Source organism: Rhea pennata, chromosome 1 (genome assembly GCF_028389875.1).
Source record: "Rhea pennata isolate bPtePen1 chromosome 1, bPtePen1.pri, whole genome shotgun sequence".
Classification (NCBI taxonomy): Eukaryota; Metazoa; Chordata; class Aves; order Rheiformes; family Rheidae; genus Rhea; species Rhea pennata.
In genome coordinates this window covers 69,682,865-69,702,142 of record NC_084663.1, presented here as the reverse complement: position 1 = coordinate 69,702,142, position 19,278 = coordinate 69,682,865, and the positions used below count along the sequence as shown (strand labels likewise).

The following is a 19,278-nucleotide window of genomic DNA, read 5'->3' as shown; positions in this document are numbered from 1 at the left end:
GAGAAACACAGGAGGAACATCTGCTGAACGTAAAGTGCTTTTGAGCTCTGTTTCACTTCTGTCACTAGCATATCTTTACATTAACAGATAGTTTAATAAACAAGAAAGTAATGTTGCCCAGTGAAGGTGGTCCTACCATTTCAGAGGTTTACTCCCGGCTCTGACGCTTGCCTCTTGGATGGACTCAAGCAATTACATGGATCATTTTCCCTATTTGCAAAATGAAGTAACGCTTTCCTTTGCTGTAACCCATGTTGGGAAACCTGAAGAGCGCCATGTAAAACGTTGGTGCTACTAAGTAACAGCCCGATGAAATAGCGATGTTACCATTGCTATGCTGGTATCTTTGTAAGGACAGGGTGAGACTCTGATATTTTATAGAGTTACACAGTGCATGAGATGGTACTGCAGAAAAGAAAGGGGAAAGGGAAAGGGAAGGAGGTGCTCGAGATGCTGAGTTAAACTGCAGAGCCGCCGTCGTCTGGGCCTGCTAGCAAGACGCAGCGCTTCGTACTGCTGGTGGTCGGTCAGAAATGATGAACGGGAGCCACAGGCGTTGTCCCGTGCGGTTACAGGCTGCATGCAAAGTCAAGCACAACGAATTACAGTATTTAGCGTATTCTTTCTGGCACGGCACCCGCGGGTGCTCCCCGCAGAGCGGAGCGGCGGTCGCTCGCACACCCGCCGCGCTGCTCCGCGGAGGAGGGCTATGGGGGTGGCGGGCGCGATCGTCCCACGGCTGCCTGCCTCCAAGGGGCCGCGGGCGCGGAGCGGCTCCCCCCGCGGCCCGCAGGGGGCGCCGCCGCGCCGCACCGCGCCGGGGCCGCGCCGCACCGCGCCGGGGCCGCGGCTGCGCCTCCCTCGCCGAGCGCCGCGGCGGAGCCCGGGCCCCGCGGCCCCGCGCGGTGCCGGCCGGGCGCAGGCAGGTGAGCGCGGAGCGGGCGGCGCGGAGCCGGGCGGCCGCGGGGCTGCTCCTCCGCGGGCGCGGGGAGGGGGGCGAGTGGGAAGGCGCGGAGGGGGGCGGCCGCCGGCGCCTCCCCCGCCGCGGTGGGCGGCACCTGCCAGGACGCCGCCGGGAGAGCGGAGCCCGAGCGGAGTACGGGGAGGCGCATGTGAATCTCTCCAAATATCCATATATATATGTAGCATCTCCGCCCGGCTCCGCGGGCGCGGAGGGGTGGTGTCGGTGCAGCCGGGCTCGTTGCCGGCCAGCCGCGCCGCCTCGGTGGGTTGCAGGCGGGAGGCAGCGGTGGCCTTTCGTCGGAGGGAGATGCCGGTGACCCCCGTTAGATGAAACTGCTCCTAAAGCACTTGGCATTTCTGTCCGTTCGCCCAAGGTGAGTATGATCTGATATTCCTTACACAAAATAAGCCACGGGATCACAAGAATCTCAGAGGTATATTAGTAACCCTTCACTACATAAGGTCTAGTTACTCTTTTTACATTATATCTTTCCATAGAGAAAATCCCTGAGCTTTTGTTTGAAGAAATGTTTGAAATGTATTTTGCAGTTAATAATAACCCAGAAGTTCACATGTCAGTGTTAGAATTTGACTGAAATGGATATTTTAGGGTAATGGCAACCTTCATAACAGGTAGCATTCACAAGTAAAGTTCTACCCTTTTTTAAACAGCAACTAAATTTTTGAGGTTTTTACTCAGGACTAGAGATTATCATCATCATCACAGTTGCCATTTTTCACCCAGGATCTTAAAGCATTTTACAAAGGCAAGCAATATCATAGTTTACTGTCCAGGTAGAGAAATCAAGGCATAGAAGTGTTAAGTGACTTGTTCAAGGTCATGCAGCAAAGCTGTGAATATAGATAATTCCCATGTTACCTGTTAAAACTACACTGCCAGAATGTCTGGCATCCTTTTCCAATACCATGCTTTGCTGAATACTTGTATATAAATATATATATATAAGCTGAGCCAGCTTAAACAGACTAGAGAACTTCTAGGTGCAGATTCTTTTTTTTTTTTTTTTTTTTTTTTTTAGTAGAATGGGTAAGGTATGAGTGCTTAGAGATTTTTAAGCAACTGCAGCTGCGTAGTTGAGACATTTCTGAAATTGCATGACTTGGGGAAGGATGTGTAGGCATTATTACTGAATAGTCGTGGCTTTTAAATACATTCTGCAAAAACTAATTAATCAAAGTTAAGGCAAAGGTAGTAAATATAAGGAATTTCAGCTTAAAGAAAAAAAAAGAATGAGGAACTTTATAGGGAGCTGTGTGACAAATATTTTGAGTATTTTGAGGAAGTACCTTTTTTGGTGTTTTGGTGCCAGTGTGAAAGTAAGAGCAAGAACTAGAAAGCTTAAGGTACGTTTTGCCTGAACAGTGCCAAAAGTGTCAGTGGGGTTATGGCAATGCTTAAAGAGAAAAAGCACTTTCCGGGAAAGCCTGGCTGCTTGCTGCTCCATCCTCGCGGTGTTCTCCCCTAGGCTCTGGATTGGCGTCACCATGACATGGTGAAGCTGAAGACAGGAGCTGGAAACGATTCTTCTGTCTCAGATTTGAGAAGCCCGTGAATCTGTCGACACTCTGTTCCTCCAGCATGGCTAAGAGCGCGGAAGTGAAACTGGCAATCTTTGGTCGAGCTGGCGTGGGCAAGTCAGGTATGTTTGTTGGCTGATTTTTCTTCTGCTTGTCATCAGATAACTTCCTGCTCCCTCTGCGTTGCACTGCCCAGACAAACTCTTTGTGCAAAAGGGCAGCTGGGACTTTATTCCCCTCAAAGAAGACAGGATAATGCCAGGAGCTCTCTGTTCCTTGTTTTCCACACAATTTTCTCCAGGTTCTCCAAAATAAAAGGACTTACTTAAAATAAATAAATAAATAAATCCCCCTACCTCCCCAACTCAGTCACACTTCTCATGAAGTCAGCGACAGGACTGCTCCCATTTTTCCTTGAACAAACAGAATTAGTGTTATTTGGCTTGTCCCTTCATAGCTTGTGCTAGGTTAGATGTTTTTTCCCTATACCTCTAAGATCAGATCCCTTGTTAAATATTGGACTTACTCTGATAAGTATTGATAGTTGTAATTGTTGACTTTGATGGGAAATTTTAGACTCAGCAATGCAAAAGGTTTCAGTGTTCTCTTGGATTTTTCTATTTATCAGGAAACTAGGAAGATTTATGATGTGTAAAGTTTGCATTTAGAGAGAGATTCTGAGAAATGAATGAAGTCTGGTAAATTCATACAGGAGAAACACAAGGGGGAAGCATGAATGTTAAAAATCCACTTCTATGGGCATCCTATCTGTTGGTCAGACAAATGAGTGCAGTGTTGGGAATGCAAGCTCTCTCGAGTAGCTCTGTGGTGCAGCACAAACTTGACAGCTCAAGGACCTTCATAATACGTCCTTGTACCACAAGGATGAGGAAGTAAGGAGATTCAGTCAAATCACACTCCTATACCAGTTTGGAATTGTGAGATACCTTTATTTATGGAAGCCTGTGCGACATAAGCCAGGGGACAGACCTTGCTTTTGAGAGTGCTAGGCTGGACTCCCAGCTGCTGTCAACCAGATCAGTTTTCCTGAAGTCACTTTTAATATAAAAGTGCCAAGATTCTGCCTCATAAATGGCTGTTATTGTTGTTTAGCTAACTTGGATCCTGTTATTTATGAAAGTATCTTACCAGAAACTATTAGTGAAGTAGCTCTGTCAGCCTTCAGGAAAAAAGGTATATGTGATGCAGATGTCATTAGAGATTATACTGTTTATACAAAGACAATGCAAATTATGTTCCAGGATATGCTGAAACATCTGCAGTAGAATTGACTCAATTAAAGACTCCCCCTGTCCCAATATTTCTAATCACCTGAGACTATATTTAAAAATATAAAACCACCGGTGAAGTGCTCAGTTAAAATGGCTCATCAGCACAGGATCCACGAGAGTCCTTTTTACCCATCGCATCCTTTTTGTAGATTTCACTACTCTAAAATTTTAATGGTGATAATTTCCTCCTGTAGTCTTGAATCTGAGTGGGAGATCCTTTTAATGAAAAGCCGAAGAAAGGATCACAGTTCTTCAGAGTCCATTCCCTTTTATAATGGGGCAGGGGGGTGGGATGCATAGGAATATTGCATAAAATATCTAAGGTCCCCTCTGACTGACTGTGACCAGGCATGTGGATCTGTGTGGAAACAAAGGTTCAAATAAGTAGGCAGCACAAAAGGTGAATGTAAGAAGGGGGGAAAGACTCCCAATTATTATCCTAATATATAATCCAAATATTATAATTGGATAATAGTAATTATCTAATTATTATTATAGGAACAGCAACTGCCTCCCAGAATTTCTATCTTGCTTTTGGAAAGCCCTCTTGTATGTTCCTATGAAAAGTTCCAGTTTCAAAAATGCAGTCAATGTCAGAGAAATAATGGGAAATGGAGTCAGAAAACACGTAATTGCCTGTAGCCAACAGTAGCATTAGTGGAAGTGCCATTACACATTTGCTAAAAGCAGAGCTGGACACAAAATAATCTCCAGATAGCTGGATTTTGTGGATAAGTACCGCTTTAGATTAGTGTTGATAGTAGGTTTTTAGAGTGCGCCTTGGCATTTTCTATCACAGTGTGACTGGTTTGTCATATGTTGCTGAGACAGGATCCTCTGACCATATATTGCAAGAGTAGGCTTGGCCAGACAGCTAGAAGATAAGCCAGACTCTAGGAGCAAGAATGCAAGGCAGAGTGCTGGAGCAGACTAGATACATATGAAGAAAAGGAGACACAGGATGATAAATAAGGCCACTGTAATTGCCAGAAAGTCATGCCAAAATATGGTCACTGGCTTGCTTTCTTGGCTCATCTTCATTTACTGAGGAAGAGCCAGACATTAGGTTCTTAATCTTTAAGTGGCTTCACCACCTCAAAGCATCTGTGAAGTTACAGACACATACTGTAATATCCTGGAAAGTGTCCTCTTCCTATTTCTAACCAGCACGTTGGATCAGTGAATGAAGCACTGAAGGACAGTGCTTGTGCTGGGACAGGACATTTGGAGAATTATAGCTGTCACCTACACACTATGAAAGTGGAATTCTTGCTGCTACTTTTTGACAGTTTGTTTTTGCCATTACTGAGAGTTGATTAACAACTAATCTTGTCTTTGATGCTAGACATCTGTTTAACTGGGTGCAAGCTGCTTCCTTTCTCTACTAAGTAGTCCCTTCTGATTAATCCAAAGCGCACTCAAACCTGAGATGAAAAACCATACCACTGTTCACAAGTCAGAGTTGTAATAGCCTCTCAGAGAAGAGGTAAGTCAGGGAAAGCAAAACTTTTTTTCTGTTTTTGAACTGCTTACCAGGTTTTTATGGTTCAAAGACTTAAGAACCAAACATGCAAGTAGAGCAGATCTGAGTGTCAGCTTTTTGCTCATCTCCTTCCTTGCCCCTCCCCTGTTTTCCATTTTCCCTTCTTTGTTGCCACAGGCCAGCAGAAATGCTAGTTGAATCACCTGTCCTGTTTTTACCTAATGTAGACCTAAACCTTTTGAATAGAAAAAGAGGAGCAAACCAACTCAGAAAGGGGCAATTAAAAGTTGCTTCAGGCACTTGCTTCAAAATTGCACTGGGTAGTAAATCGCTGGCCACCTCCACTTTCTCTTGAGCAAGCTCATCAGGTACAAGCATCCTAACCCACTCCTGCATGGCAGACTGGATGCTCCATTCTCCTAGTCCTTAGCGTATAAACATTGCATAAACATTGCTTTAAACTAGCTGAAAAAAAAGAAAACTGGGGATGAGGATGCTCTGCCTGAGCCAAGGAGCACTTTGCTGCTGCTTCACTCAGGAAAAAAAAGAGGCGTTACATTGGTGGGAAGAGACGTTGCTGAGTCCTACTCTAGACAGCAGGGCTGCACATCTAATTTGAGCTAGTGTCAAGTGGCACTGAGGGGAGGAGAGCTTTCAGAGTCCTTTTCTTTATGTCCAAGAGGAGCTTGGAAAAATTAAAATACACAAATTACTTATACAATGCTGTTTAATTTGCTCTTCAGTTGGAATCCTGCAGCTTCATTCCTATGGTAACAAAAGCTAGGATTTCCTAAATAGCTTTTTTTTAAAAAAATACAGTAGTAACAATTAGTAAAGACTTAAAGACCTCATTTTTCCCATGCCATCACAAGGTACAATATGTGCCCAGAAAGCTAAAGAGAAGTGAAAATGCATGAACCAGAAAGAGAAAAGATGGGCACGTACAGGATAGCACTGCATGGCTGATGCTTTTCCAACTCATAACTCAGTTGACTATGAATGCTCAAAATACCTCTGCTTAGGAGCCTTTATATTTTGGCCAAAAAAGAGAATGTCCAGCTGTGGCCTGTGCTATTCAACCTGCCTTTTTGCTCTGTATGTGCCAAGCTGCCTATTCCAAGTTCCTGAATTAGCATGTATGGCTCTTGCAGCCAGGACAGATGAAGCTCTCATCTGTCTGGAAGGACAGCAGCCATGGCATGTGACACAGAAGGATGTGTAATTTCTGCTGGTGCTTACAGAGGATGGAAGGTGCTGAAGCCCCCATAGCAACCCCTGGTAAATACATACCTGCTTCAAGGCAATTAAACGTATCCTTTTCTTATGCTACCAGATGCACAAAGGCACAAGGCTGTTGTCACCTTTTGATCCAACTCGGTTCCTGGGGCTGGTACATGGGGATGATCTGTAAAGTGGCATTGGTGGGTATCATCCTGCAAAGAGCCTCTCTGTCACAGAAGCAAAGCTCTTACTAGTCCCAGTCATTCTAGCAGTAGTTACAAATTTGTGTTTGCTCAGGACTTTCACATTTGTTGGCTTACGCTATTTTCTCTGTCTAACCAAGGATGGGGGAACTTACCTGGGAGAAAGAAATGTGAGCTCGAAAGTTCCTGCAGAAAAATTTGAGCAACAGCCAAGCCAGAGAGGCCTACAACAAATCTATGTTTTCTTTTCATTATTTGCAGATAAGTCTGAAATATACTATCAGAGACCATGGCCCAGTCTGAGGTCTGGGTGTGTGGGGAATAAAGCAGAATTCAGCCTTTTTTTTTCCAAAAAAATGTACATGTTACTGGGAAAGATGCCCATTTCAAAGTGATTTTCTACCTCACAAATCCCTGATCAGATGTTCTTTACCACTAGTTTCATTTCAGGGATTTTTGGGGAGGAAACATGAGTTATCAAGGAGTGATTAGTCCTCAAGCTCTCAGCTCTGCTAGTAAGGCAGAGAAAGCTACCAGAAAAGCTTTGAAGTCCCTGTTGCCCCAACAGATGCATCTAGGGGGGCTTACTGTAATAAGGTGCCTCTGAAATCCAGAAAGTATGTGGAAGGAGAGTCTGGTTTCTTTTACTCTGATGGACTAGATTGATTTTTTTTTTTTTTTTTTTAAGAACGGTAATGATAAACAGATGAGTAAACAATTGTTCAGTGATCAAGTTCAACACCTACTGTATTAATTGTCCTCTCCTATTTTTTGGAAAAGTGCTCATTAAAGAGTCCCACTCTTTATAGTCTCTAGCTGTTCATTCAAGGACAGGTTCACTGAAGGTACTGTGAGTGTGCATATATGTACCAGTAGGAATGTAAAAACCATTAGACCGCTTTGGGTGAGCTTTTCTGACAATTCCTGGTCCAGCTGACATGCAAACATGTCCCTCTGCAGCATGTAATATTGCAAGCAACCATTTGCAGTGACATGACTTTTCTGCACTTCTGTCCAGTGGGTAGCATAGATCCCTGAATGGAGGGAGAGCCCTGAGTTCACGGATCAAACGGGTCACTGTTGCCCACAAATGTGTGGTCCTGAAAGTCCTTGCTGGGCTGACAAGGGCAGGGGTTGTTGTGGGTGTCCCAACATGCATGGTCATGGCTCATGGGAGCGGGCAGGCAGCATGCTGCCCAAACCTCCTGGGGTCAGCACTGCCTGTAGGCACCCACAGCATGCTACACAGAGAACCCCCGTTGGGATTATCGCACATAGATACAGGCTTTTAGCCATCGGCTACATGAAAAAATCGGCCTTTCTTGGACTTTATCAAAACTGCATTTGTCTTGTTAATACTAAAACTGAAGAGACTGGACAGTAAGAGTTTGGACTACATAAAGCTGCACTTGCCCTTAATGGCAAGATTCTCCACTTGTATCTGTTCCCTCCTGCCTTTCCTCTGCTCATGTGCCCATGGTTCACCATAGCCTGGCCACTGGTATAGACAGCATTCATTCTCATTTGTTCAATGTTCAATCTTTCTTCATGGCTAACCATGAAATAATAAAATGCAGAAATTCTCCAGCCAAATGCCAACATTGTTCACTGAAGCATAGCTATGTTCCCTGTTCCATCTCATTTAACTATATCTGACACTGACTGTACCTGCATCCCCTCTGAGCAGCTGGTGGCAGCTGTTAGAGCTAAGCCTAGTCCTGCTGTTCTTTTGTTTCTGTTTAGGTTGGGCTAAATATAGCCTGCTGTTTGATTACTGGGGGAGGAATGCCAGGATTCAAGATTTGTGTGCGCTGTACAGCTTTCTCTCAGCTACTCCCTGCAGTGCTTGTCTTGATAAAATAGCCATCCTGCCTACTTTCGTCTCCAGTAGTCATTTGCAAAAGATATCAGACAAGCTTAGCTTCCTGGTGGAGTCCCAAGAACTCTGCCTGGTTACTGTGAAGTGTTGCCGTATTTTGTCAGGTAGTCTGCAATGCCCTCATGGGGTCACTGACTGCAGTGGTATGTCCCAGGCTGCTGCTAGCCCTAATGATTCTTTTCATAAATGATCATTGTCAGATTTTTATCCTTTCCCCCCCACCCCAGGTATCTGGAATCCCTACCTACCTTGCAAATACTTTTTTTGCTCCAGTTCTCATCTGTCACCCTTTCCTCTCCTCTTCCCAGCTCCAATACCTGTTCTCCTAAGGCTGTGCATGCTGGAATCTCTTCTACTGTGTTCTCAACATACATACTTTGCATTTACAGCTGCTTCTTTTGCCCCCTCACTTTGCTTCCTCCCATCCATTTCAAATCACCAGCTCCTTTGTTACACTTTATTCACATTGCCAGTGAATTTTAAAGGTCCAGATTAACTCAACTGACAGCAGGGGTGTGATGTGGCAAAGAGCAGCTGCTCTGAAGTGGTCCTGTTGTCCTAGAAACTATTCCCTGCATTGGACTTTGTGGGTGCTCCAAGCTGTGACTCCTCCAGACAGTCATTGTGAGGAGTCAGATTCATGCAGGTTAAATGGGAAGCCATGTATTACTTTACATAGATAGTCTCACTCATAGAATTGGGTAAATTAATCTATTTTGATTTCATAGCAGAGCAGAAGAATCATATAGTATCTATATTTCCCAAGTAAACTTTCTTTTTCTGCATCTATCTTTGTGCCCCCCCTTAGGCCTTTTACATACTTATTTTTGGTTGCTGTAAATGGAAGCATATTAAAACCAACACTACATAAAAGTGGGAAGATGAACAAAATGGTTTAGTTTTTAGTTGAGCTGTGGTTATAGGACTGCCATGGCAAGCTGTTGAATGGAGGTGTTTGTACCCTATTAATGCACTCCTGGCAGGCTCTCCAATTCTAGGGGGAGCAGGAGAGTTGGAAAAACTGACATGGGATGCCACTGGGCAAGGAAACTATAGCTTCTTAATCAATTTGCTGCTTTTATTCCAGCTCAGTGTTTGCTCAGCATTACTGGCAGTATTTTATACTGCTGCTACAGAGACAGGAGTTAGAAGCATGGAAGAAGCCACTTGTCAGGCACCCTTCATGTCCCACCTGCCAGCTTCTCTTCATCACTCCAGTGGGCACAGCAGCTCCTCCAAAAGCCCCTCAGATTTGAGAGGAAGTACTGACTTCTGTGCTCTTTGGAGCTGGCTTTCAGTAGGAGCGCTAACTTCACATCTGTGACAATGTTACATGGTTATTCACCATATCTGAATTTGGCCTGCTCTTTGAAGTAGCATTTCTTTCTACTTGTCTCAGATTAAACCAGCTCCCTTGATTTCATTGACTCATACTTCCTCCTGGAATCAGAGAAATAACTGAGACGGGGGAATGCATCCGTTTCTATCACCTTTTCGTAATTTTGAACGGGAAAAGTATTCTTTATGATTGTTTCCCACCAGGTAGAGCATTCACTCTGCTGGAGTTAGTCTGCAGCTGTTAAAGTTTCTAATGTATTTACCATGTATATGTTAGGAAATACCATATATTATGCTAGTGACACTGTAGATAACTCATTCTGCGGATACAGTATGAAAAGATGAATTGCAAGAGAAGTTTCATACCCAAGGGAAGGAAATAGTAGATATATTAAACATGTGTGCAGCTTTAAAATGCCATAGAAATTGGCTGGAGTGGCTGACTGCCTTTCCAGAAATGTTAGGCAGTAGTCTGAGCACAGAAAAATGAGCGAGTATGTTGAAAACATCAAACCTGGTTTTGAAAACACACACAGCTCTCAACATTTGCAGGTTGTTTGGCTCCTGCCATCTGGAGGTTAGCAGAAAGGATGTTGCAGAGGACTGAGAGCAGGAGCCTGGGGCAGAGATGCATTACCATAGGGAAAGTGCTTAGATAAGTGGCTTGAAAAGTTTTCAAGCTGGAAGGATGCAACTGGGGAGTGCACAGGATCTGCTGTCCTGGGGAGGGAATTTGTTTCGCACTTGAATGGCACTTCAGGCTTCCGAAGTACCGTGGGAACAAATGCCATCACGCAAGGCAGGCCACTAGGGCTACCCTCCAGTGGTAGATATGGAAAACTGAGGCAAAGAACCACAGAATGGTTGAGGTTGGAAGGGACCTCTGGAGATCATCTAGTACAACCCCCTTGCTCAAGCATGGTCACCTAAGGCATGTTAGACAGGGTTGCATCCAGGCGGGTTTTGAATATCTCCAGAGAAGGAGACTCTGCAACCTCTCTGGGCAACCTATTCCAGTGCTCCATCACTCTCACAGTGAAGAAGTTCTTACTCATATTCAGGCAGAAGAGAAAGGAGGAGCCTGCTATACACAAACTGGCACAGCAGCAGAGATGCTTTACAGGAATTACCAAAGCTTCTTCCCCTGGTTTTTCCTCTGGACCAGGCTTGCCGAGACCTAGCCTGGATGGCCTCCAGGCAGATGGTATTACACAGCACGTGGGCCCCATCTCCCTTACGATCCTTTATTGCTTGTTTACTGCTATTAATTATTGACAGGGAAATGAAGCGCTAACATTTTTTTCCATTAAAAATATATTTAAGGAAAATTAACAATCCTATTTTTACCTGTTTATTCAGCAGGGTTTACTTTCATTTTGACCTACATGACCACAGGCATAAAAGGAGCTTGTTTCCACATCCTTTCCCTCCTTCATATGATGCTATAAAATGTATTTGCCATCTAGCCTTTAATATATAAACTGTAAAATAGACTATAAATATTTACTTTAAATAAAATTTATATAACTATAAAAGAATCCACCATAAATCTGGACAGCTCTACTCTAGAGGGCTCCTTCTCATCTGCTGAGATAGCAAGGCCCAGTTGCTTATAACTGTGACTGCCATGGGAGACAAAAATCCCACTCCTGTCAATGGATGAAGCCTGTTATACAACGCTGTCAACAATGATCTTTTTCTGACCTACACAGCCATTGACCTGTGCCCCTGAAGAGCCTTGTAAGTGAGAACTTCATGTCCTATATTCAGGGCAGGAAAGTGCGAGAAAATAAAAGCCAAAAATTCAGAGTGGGCTATTTATTTCTTCAGTGGAATAGTGCTGGAAAATAAATAGAAATACATTGAAGAGTCACCACAGAAGAATGCAGAATACCCCTGGGGAGCAGGAAGAAAAAACCCACCGCCAACACCCTGCAAAAAAGGGGCATGGAGTTGCAATGCCAAAGCAAATACTTTGTATTAACCAAACTCAGTGGCAGATTCTGTGAGGCCAAGCCCTACTGCTTAACCCAATTGGATGTTTGTGGTTACATACACTGGAACTGGTCCTGCTCCAAGTTAAATTCCAACATGAAATAATTTAATAGCAATCCATAGCATGAGTTCATCCCACAAGTCCGTATCTGCTAGATCTATTGCCAGAACATAAAATTTTAAGAAACTTATCTTCAATTAAGAAAACTTGGCCTTTATCTACATGCAGCATTGTAAGTCACAAGAGATTATAAAAGAGAACTAGAGAAGGACATCAATGTGCTTATTTATTTAGAAATATGTCCTTCAGTGACTCTTTCTTTCCTTTTTTTTTTTTTTTTTTTTTAAACTCATTCTGGCAGTGCATGCCTGCCTACCCTAGCTGAGGATCTGGCGAAGCAAGCTTATTTACAAAACGGGGAATGAAGTGGGCTGCCCACCTGTCTTTGCTATGCTTTATCCATGCAACCATCATGCTCCTTGCTGCAGGAAGCAGCTGAAGAAAGAAATCTCCTTGCTTCCTGTCCACAGTCAACAAATTCACTAAAGCTCAAGGATAAAGAGCCCTTGTAATTTATATCCCAACAAGTGTAACTGCAGATGTGGCCCTGTTCATATCCAGTCCTTCCATTTACATTTGCTATGCTGATCAAATGGCAAAATCAGGAGCACAGCAAGTTTCTCATATAGATGCATAAGCTTGAAAGCAGAACACCTGCTTCTGTAGGCAGAAAGGTTAAAGGCAGCAAGACACAGCTTCATCCAGAACCCAGCTTACTGGGTTTATTTATATATTCATATACCATGTTCTAGTGATGATTTTGGGATTAATGACATACTTGGTCACAGGGCTGTGAAGATACAGCTATATACTAATGAACATGAATTTGCCATGGAAGGAAAAGAATGGAAATTGAACAGAGAGAAATCTTCCTTTTATGATTTGATATGAGAGAAGTTTAAATAAAAGTTCTCTTTATTAAGTGGTGATAGAAGGAGGATTCATTAATAACCTGTTGTGGAAGGACATGAAGAGTACTGGTGCAAAAAGCAATCCAGGCTCAATTTTTGCTTGAAAGGGAGTAACCAGACTGGATGGTTCACGTGCATTAGAAGGGAGACGTCAAGCTGTCCTGGAAGCACCAGCTGACTACTGTTCTCTTCCTAAGAGCGATCTTATCTCACTGAAATAAGGGCAAGCACTGGCTAAGGAAGGAAGTTGCAGTCTTGCATTTCATGAACGTTCAGTGCCACACCATAATCTCAGATAAGTACATCTGATGCATGAATCCTCTTTCATTAACATTCCATGTAACTAAACCAGTCTCTTTCTCACCAGCCGCACCAAGCATATTCAGTATCACTTTGGTAATTCCTCTGGGATGTATTTTTGCAGTTCCTGACTTGGTATTGGAAAAAAAAAAGACTATCTCTATTATAAACGTGCTTAATATGACTGCTTTCTTCATTATCCTTTTATTTAGGAACTAGCATGAAAGACTTGTGCTTTGACTCAGCACCACCATAACATGAACAACTGAACTCCACATAGTATTCAGTGCATATTGAGAGGGAGATAGGAACCTGTGTTTTAGGAAATATTTGTATAGTTTGAACAGGTCTTGTGTATGGTTCAGCAGACTTTTAGGGCTCTAAGGGAATGATCATGCAACACTTCCCGTATTGTCCTGGTTGCAAGAGCAGGCACAGTGAAACCTAAGCTGAGAAAGGATCATTACCTCTTCTGATTTCCTAATCTGTGCTCCTCTACAAATAACCCATCAAAATATATTGTTATATCATTCTGCTGCAAGTTTTTCATGCCAAAACATTGCTAAGGTCACTTAATTCCTCAACAGATAAGTCACCTCCGATATATATTAATGCAAGAAGTCATGGGTAGTTACTTACTGCCCTGAATAGTACAGTAAGCATCAGCTGTGGAGCACACTAGCAGACTAGATGAGGGGGGAGAGAGACCCATGGAAAAATGCAAAACGCACCTAGAAGAATTTAGGACCTTAAATTATGATATTCTTCATACTCTTACCTGTAGGAGGTCTCTAGACCTAGCTGAATAAAGCCTCTGTATCAGCAGGACCAATTTAAGGTACTGTATTTTACATATCAACTCATACTGCGCATATACCTGAAAGATTTTTTAATCACCTAAAATAGTAATGCATGGCTCATTTTACAGCGTTTCTTCAGTTGCCAAAAGCTTACCCAGAAATCCCTTCTTGCAAGCTGTGAAAATTGTAATACCATCAAGTTGAGTAACTTGGTTGCACATTCTGATGCTGAAGGTATTACTTTGTGTCCCAGTGCTGCACTATGAATGGTGACTGGCTGCAAATAGAAGGAACTTAACAGAAATGAGCGACTTTCACAGCCAAATACATCACCACTTTAGATGCTGTTTCTAGGTTCTGCACAGGAGGTAGCTGGCAGTTGTGCTGTTCAAAACAGCGGGGAGAATACAATGGCAAAGAGCAGAAGTCAGAGAAGGCTTAAGGAAACATGTCCATGATTAACACATTGAAGCTTGATTGTGCAATGCCATTTTCTGTTCTTTCCTATTAATACAAGTTGCTGTTACTGAAGGTTAAAATGCTTTTGTGTTTTGTAGATAGTGAGGCAGAATGGATTGGAAAGACAGGTGTTGAAATAGTTTCAAGCATGGGCAGATTGACATCATCATGTGTTCAGAGTATTTAAACTGTTGTGCAATTCCAAGAACACCATGTTCACTTTAATAGGTAACTCCAAGAGCTTTGGGCTCTGCATTTTTATGATATTCTAAAGGCAGATTTTATGTAATATTTCACAGTATTTTGAACCTGCTTGATTGCAAAAGTGCTCTCAAATCCCAAGCTGTTCTGCTCAGGAAAACAAAAAAGTTCCCAGGATAGCTGCAAATATAGGATGCACAGGATGCACAGCATTAATCCAGTGAGAGTTGTTTTGCACATAGGTCTACTTTGTAAGGCATAATCCAATTGCACCTCCATGATCAGCTTCTGGGCAGTCCTAGGAATGGTGTTAGAGATGCCACCATTGTATTTGGAGAACAGAACAAAGTAAATTTTTAAGCTGAATGTCAACTTCTAGAGAAAAACATCTGCATGAAGCTTAGAACATAGGATGATGTCCTCTAGTTCCCAATTGGATTTAAGGCTCTTGGAGGAGAAAGGCTAGCATCCCGATAAAAGTTGTAGCACATAGGCCAAACAGGAATCAAACTCGGCTCTTGCATTAAGTTAGCAAACTGCCTGGGTTACTGACTTTCAGCTGTTCCGTAAGAAGGCTAGAAGAGGCATACATGAGAGCATGGAGGTACTGGGTCGCTATGGGAGTTTGTACAGAGGAGATCCTGCATGCATGCAGTGGACAGGAACTAGAAGCAGACAGTTTCTGAAAGAAAATCTAATTTAGCATTCTTGGAAGATGAACAAAAAAACAAATCAAAATCCACAGGAGAAAAGTCATATAAAGGTGAGCCTTAGTTCCGAGTCAGATGGAAATTTCCTTGAATTATTTGCAAAGCTGAAGAATTAATAATCTTTAACTTTCCATAACCAAGGTTATTTAATTTAGGACTCCACAAAATGCCAGACTAAATAACCTTGCCCCATACCCTAAACAAATGCAATGTCCCTGGGGAACAGGAGGAGGTTGATGTTTGGGTAATATTTTGTTCCAGTGTGAATTACTGCTGGCTGGTGCTGCTACTTCAGCAGTTTTTCTTGTCTTTAGAGCTGATAATCTGCTACGGAGGCACCAGCTTAACGGAGCTGCTCCTGACCCAGAGACAGCACTGAGCACCTTGAAAATGAAGGTTTCAAAACACAGACTGACTAAGGGAAGGGTGAGAAGGTAGCTTGCTTCTATCTCTTGAAGAAGAACAGGCTTAGCCTTAGCTGTTCCCAGGCCTTGAACAGAAGTTCTTATGAGGGAGAATCTGCAGTGAGACTTGACTTTCCCCCACTGCAGAAAGCTTTGTTTCCTCTGAATTGCCATCATTACTTAGTTTCTGTAGCAGTGTTTCCACAATCAAGAAGTATCAACAAACATTAGAGGGCTGATCCAGCTTCTATGGGAATCAGTGGAAAAGTATTACTTCTGTGGGCTTTGGAGGCAGTCCAGGGAAGGTAGGAGCAGCTGCTCCATGTAGCGAGCCCTGCTGTCCCTCTGTCGTGCTTCCCAGGGAGCAAAGCGGGAGTCTGGACTCAGTCCCTCCGAGTAGTAAAATAATGGATTAAAAGAGAAAACACCCTTTAAAAGCAAGCCTTGTAAGGTGGAAAAACCTAGACCCCAAGAAGCACAGCATGATATTTCCTCCTCAGTTATAGGTGCTGCATTGTTTGACATTGAAAATTTGAGGGGCTGCCTACAAATATCCTAAATGCTCATCATGGGGAAAAAAAAGTAGAGTCCAGACTTCTTTTCCACCCCTGCCTCAGAACAACAGTAGACTGCAAGTAGTGCAGTGCTAACATACTCGCAAAAACCCTGTATGAGGAAAAAGCATTTCACATACTTGAGACTAGTGTGGAGAGATGAAGGCACCAATGCCACATCAGGAGTTGAGCCCAAATCCATTTAGTTCCAAGTAGGGCCTAACCAAGAACTTTATCCCAGCTCTTTGTGTGGTTAAGTGGTCATTATCAACACGTTACAAGATCTCTTTCAATGGCTTAAACATTGACTTTCCGCACACCTTCTGGCTTTGTCTCCTAGACACAAGCATCTAACAGGGTGCATCTTGTCACAGGGGCAGTAAGTACTTGTCCGCAGTTATGGTTTCGTCTAGATCAGTAATGACGGGATAATTCTAGATGAGCCTAGCACAGGTAAGCTTTGAGCAGCGAGACAGGAGGTGCCTTGTTGAGGGATTTGGGCTATTTATGTTATGAACAGACAATGCTAATTATTGTCACATAGAGCATCAGGTCACATTTGCAATAAGAGGTACTATTAGTTGTTCTGCCACAGAATACCAAGTTCTGTAAATAAAATTAACACAGCTCCTGCTTTTCTTTCTGATAAGGATGAGTGAAGTCTGTCACGCTAAGCCTCAGTTTTCTGTCTTGACAGCTGTATTTAAGGTAGCCCTAAATAGTAGTAAGGTAATTCCTGCCTAACACACAACTTTTAGAATGGTGTTTAGCTTAACTATTCAGGCTGAATTCAGAGTGTCTGCTTTTTTCCTGGAAGACATCTGCAGAAGTAATTCAGTCAAGGTTGGGGGGAGAAGGGGGAAGGGGGTTGTGTCAGTGTTAAATATTCTTGCAGCCACTTTATGTGGCTATTTAGCCTCCTCATTCTTTGGAGCAGGAATTCAAAATCTGACAGAGGGAGGTTAGCAAAAGCTTGTCCTCATTGAGACGCTGTGCTTGTGGAAGTATACCAATATTTGGTAGAGACTCAATGCCTCTGCAAGTCCTGAGTTATTTCATGTGAATGAGGCTGTACATTAAATTCTCCAAGCAAGTTTGTCTTTATGAGAAAGATTACGGTTCCACATATGGAACCATCTTGCTTTTCAAAGAGCCATATGAGCAAAGTGGGCATGCTGGCATTATTTCCATTTCCTATTTGCTAGCACTGAGGCATTGCAAAGGAGTGGTAGAGAGTACAGGAGAGAGGAGTGCCAAGGAGTAAAAAGCAAAGAGCAGTTTAGGATTGCAAAGATTGCTGCTCCATTAGCTTATCTGAGATAGATTTCTCCCAGGACAAATCTACTGTTCTGGATACTACTAATATAGCTCCCAGTCCCAGTCTCAGCCATCAGTGGCAAAATTTCAGCTGCTTTCTTTACATCATTGGCATCCATGTCTCTTTGCAAGTCAATGGGAGACTTTGGCTCTTCTATGCTCAGAGCACCTTCTAAACATATGTAGGCTTCTATGGAGCTCTTTTACTCTGTACTTATACATACATACATATACATACATATTTTATATATATGTATGTATATGTATGTATAAGGAGTGACTATACATTGAGAGTAAATCAGCCTCACCACTTAAAGATGCTTCTCTAATGGGTGGGGTTGCAAAATGTTGGCAGGAAGTGGTCTCACTCAGTGCTTACACTAGGAGAAGATAGAGGCCTTCTGTCTCAAGAGCTGTCAGGCCAGCCAGCACCTCTTACCAGCACTAAAAAACAACTAGATGAAAGCACAGAACTGAGATTTGCCTTACTGGTTCAGCAGAAGTTTTTAGTTATGCTCATATGTGTATGTAGGAATGCACATATACACACAGGTGCACACATATATGCATATACATCTCCAAGTATCTTTTGGCAGCTATTGTTTGTGACTTCATGTTCATCGCCTTTCGAATGGCCCCCAGAAGAGCCCACACTCTTACAATACAGCTCTTTGAATCCTACATAGACTCATAGCCCACGTAACCCTTGTGCTGTTCTAGGACTGGAATGCATGTAAAAGAAAAGCCTTCCTAATACCACCTCTTCTCAAACAGGCCACTAAGGGGATATTAGGGTATCATTTATTTTTCCGTTCAATCCAATGTCCTAGATAGAAGCCATTTCAGAACAGTTATTTTTCCACCCTTTTCAAAGGAGATCAATTTCTCGTGGCCTCTGAATATTTTTTTGGAAGAGGCCAGTGAACAGCTTGAGATGCAGTTTTAATACACTGAATACACTGCATGCAGCAGCCTCCTCAGCTGCCATTATTGGTGCATTAAGTTAGTTCTAGGTGTTCATCCTAGCTAGATACCTATTCGGTTCTAAAACTGACAGGTAATTGAAATGCCTCCGCCAGGGTTTAGCATTCACTCAGCAGTGAAGAAGCCTTTGCTTAGCCTCAGATTCTAGTTTACACTGTCCCAAGTGACAAGTGCAGGGCACTTTGCACCTTGGCATTTACATCAGCTCAGAAGTGCATTATTTAGCTGTGGTAGAATTTTGCACCTTACTTTACTGCAACCAGAGTGATACAATGAATTCGCTGGAACCTTGTTTAAAGTAAGGATGAAAAGTATCCCATTCCCAAAGTTGAACCCCAGCATAGGAACTATTTAACATGATTAACAGTTTTGATGAAGAACAAAATATAAAATACTTATTGTGCAGGGGCACAATATAGATAGGTGCAAATTGCACAGCATAAACAGCTCAACCCTGAAAGAGCTTATATTCAGTGTTAACTAGTGTAACCTAAGTCAGAGCCCTACTGCACTAAAACTAGATAGGTTGCTTTTTCTGCTGCATGTCTTAACCCAAATGCAACAGGTGCTCATCTACTACTGAAACAAGCTGTGGGGAAAATAACTCATTTAAGAGCAACTCGAATTTCACACCTCTTCAGCCCAGACAGTGAGTTTAAATATA

General features: G+C 42.9%; 1 protein-coding gene across 3 annotated transcripts in view; it reads left to right on the top strand.

Moving 5' to 3' along the window:
* Positions 1–847: 847 nt before the first annotated feature.
* The window catches only part of RERG (RAS like estrogen regulated growth inhibitor), a 107,916-nt gene continuing 89,485 nt past the window's right edge, over positions 848–19,278 (top strand). Inside the window, exons 1-2 of one of the 3 annotated variants that reach the window (XM_062591140.1) lie at positions 848–926; positions 2,451–2,624. In XM_062591140.1, the coding sequence (XP_062447124.1) occupies positions 2,564–2,624 (61 nt within the window). In that variant the 5' untranslated portion in view covers positions 848–926; positions 2,451–2,563. Of the gene's footprint in view, positions 927–1,073; positions 1,338–2,450; positions 2,625–6,428; positions 6,556–19,278 lie in introns of those variants that run through there. The other 2 variants (XM_062591131.1, XM_062591123.1) reach the window with 2 other exon arrangements.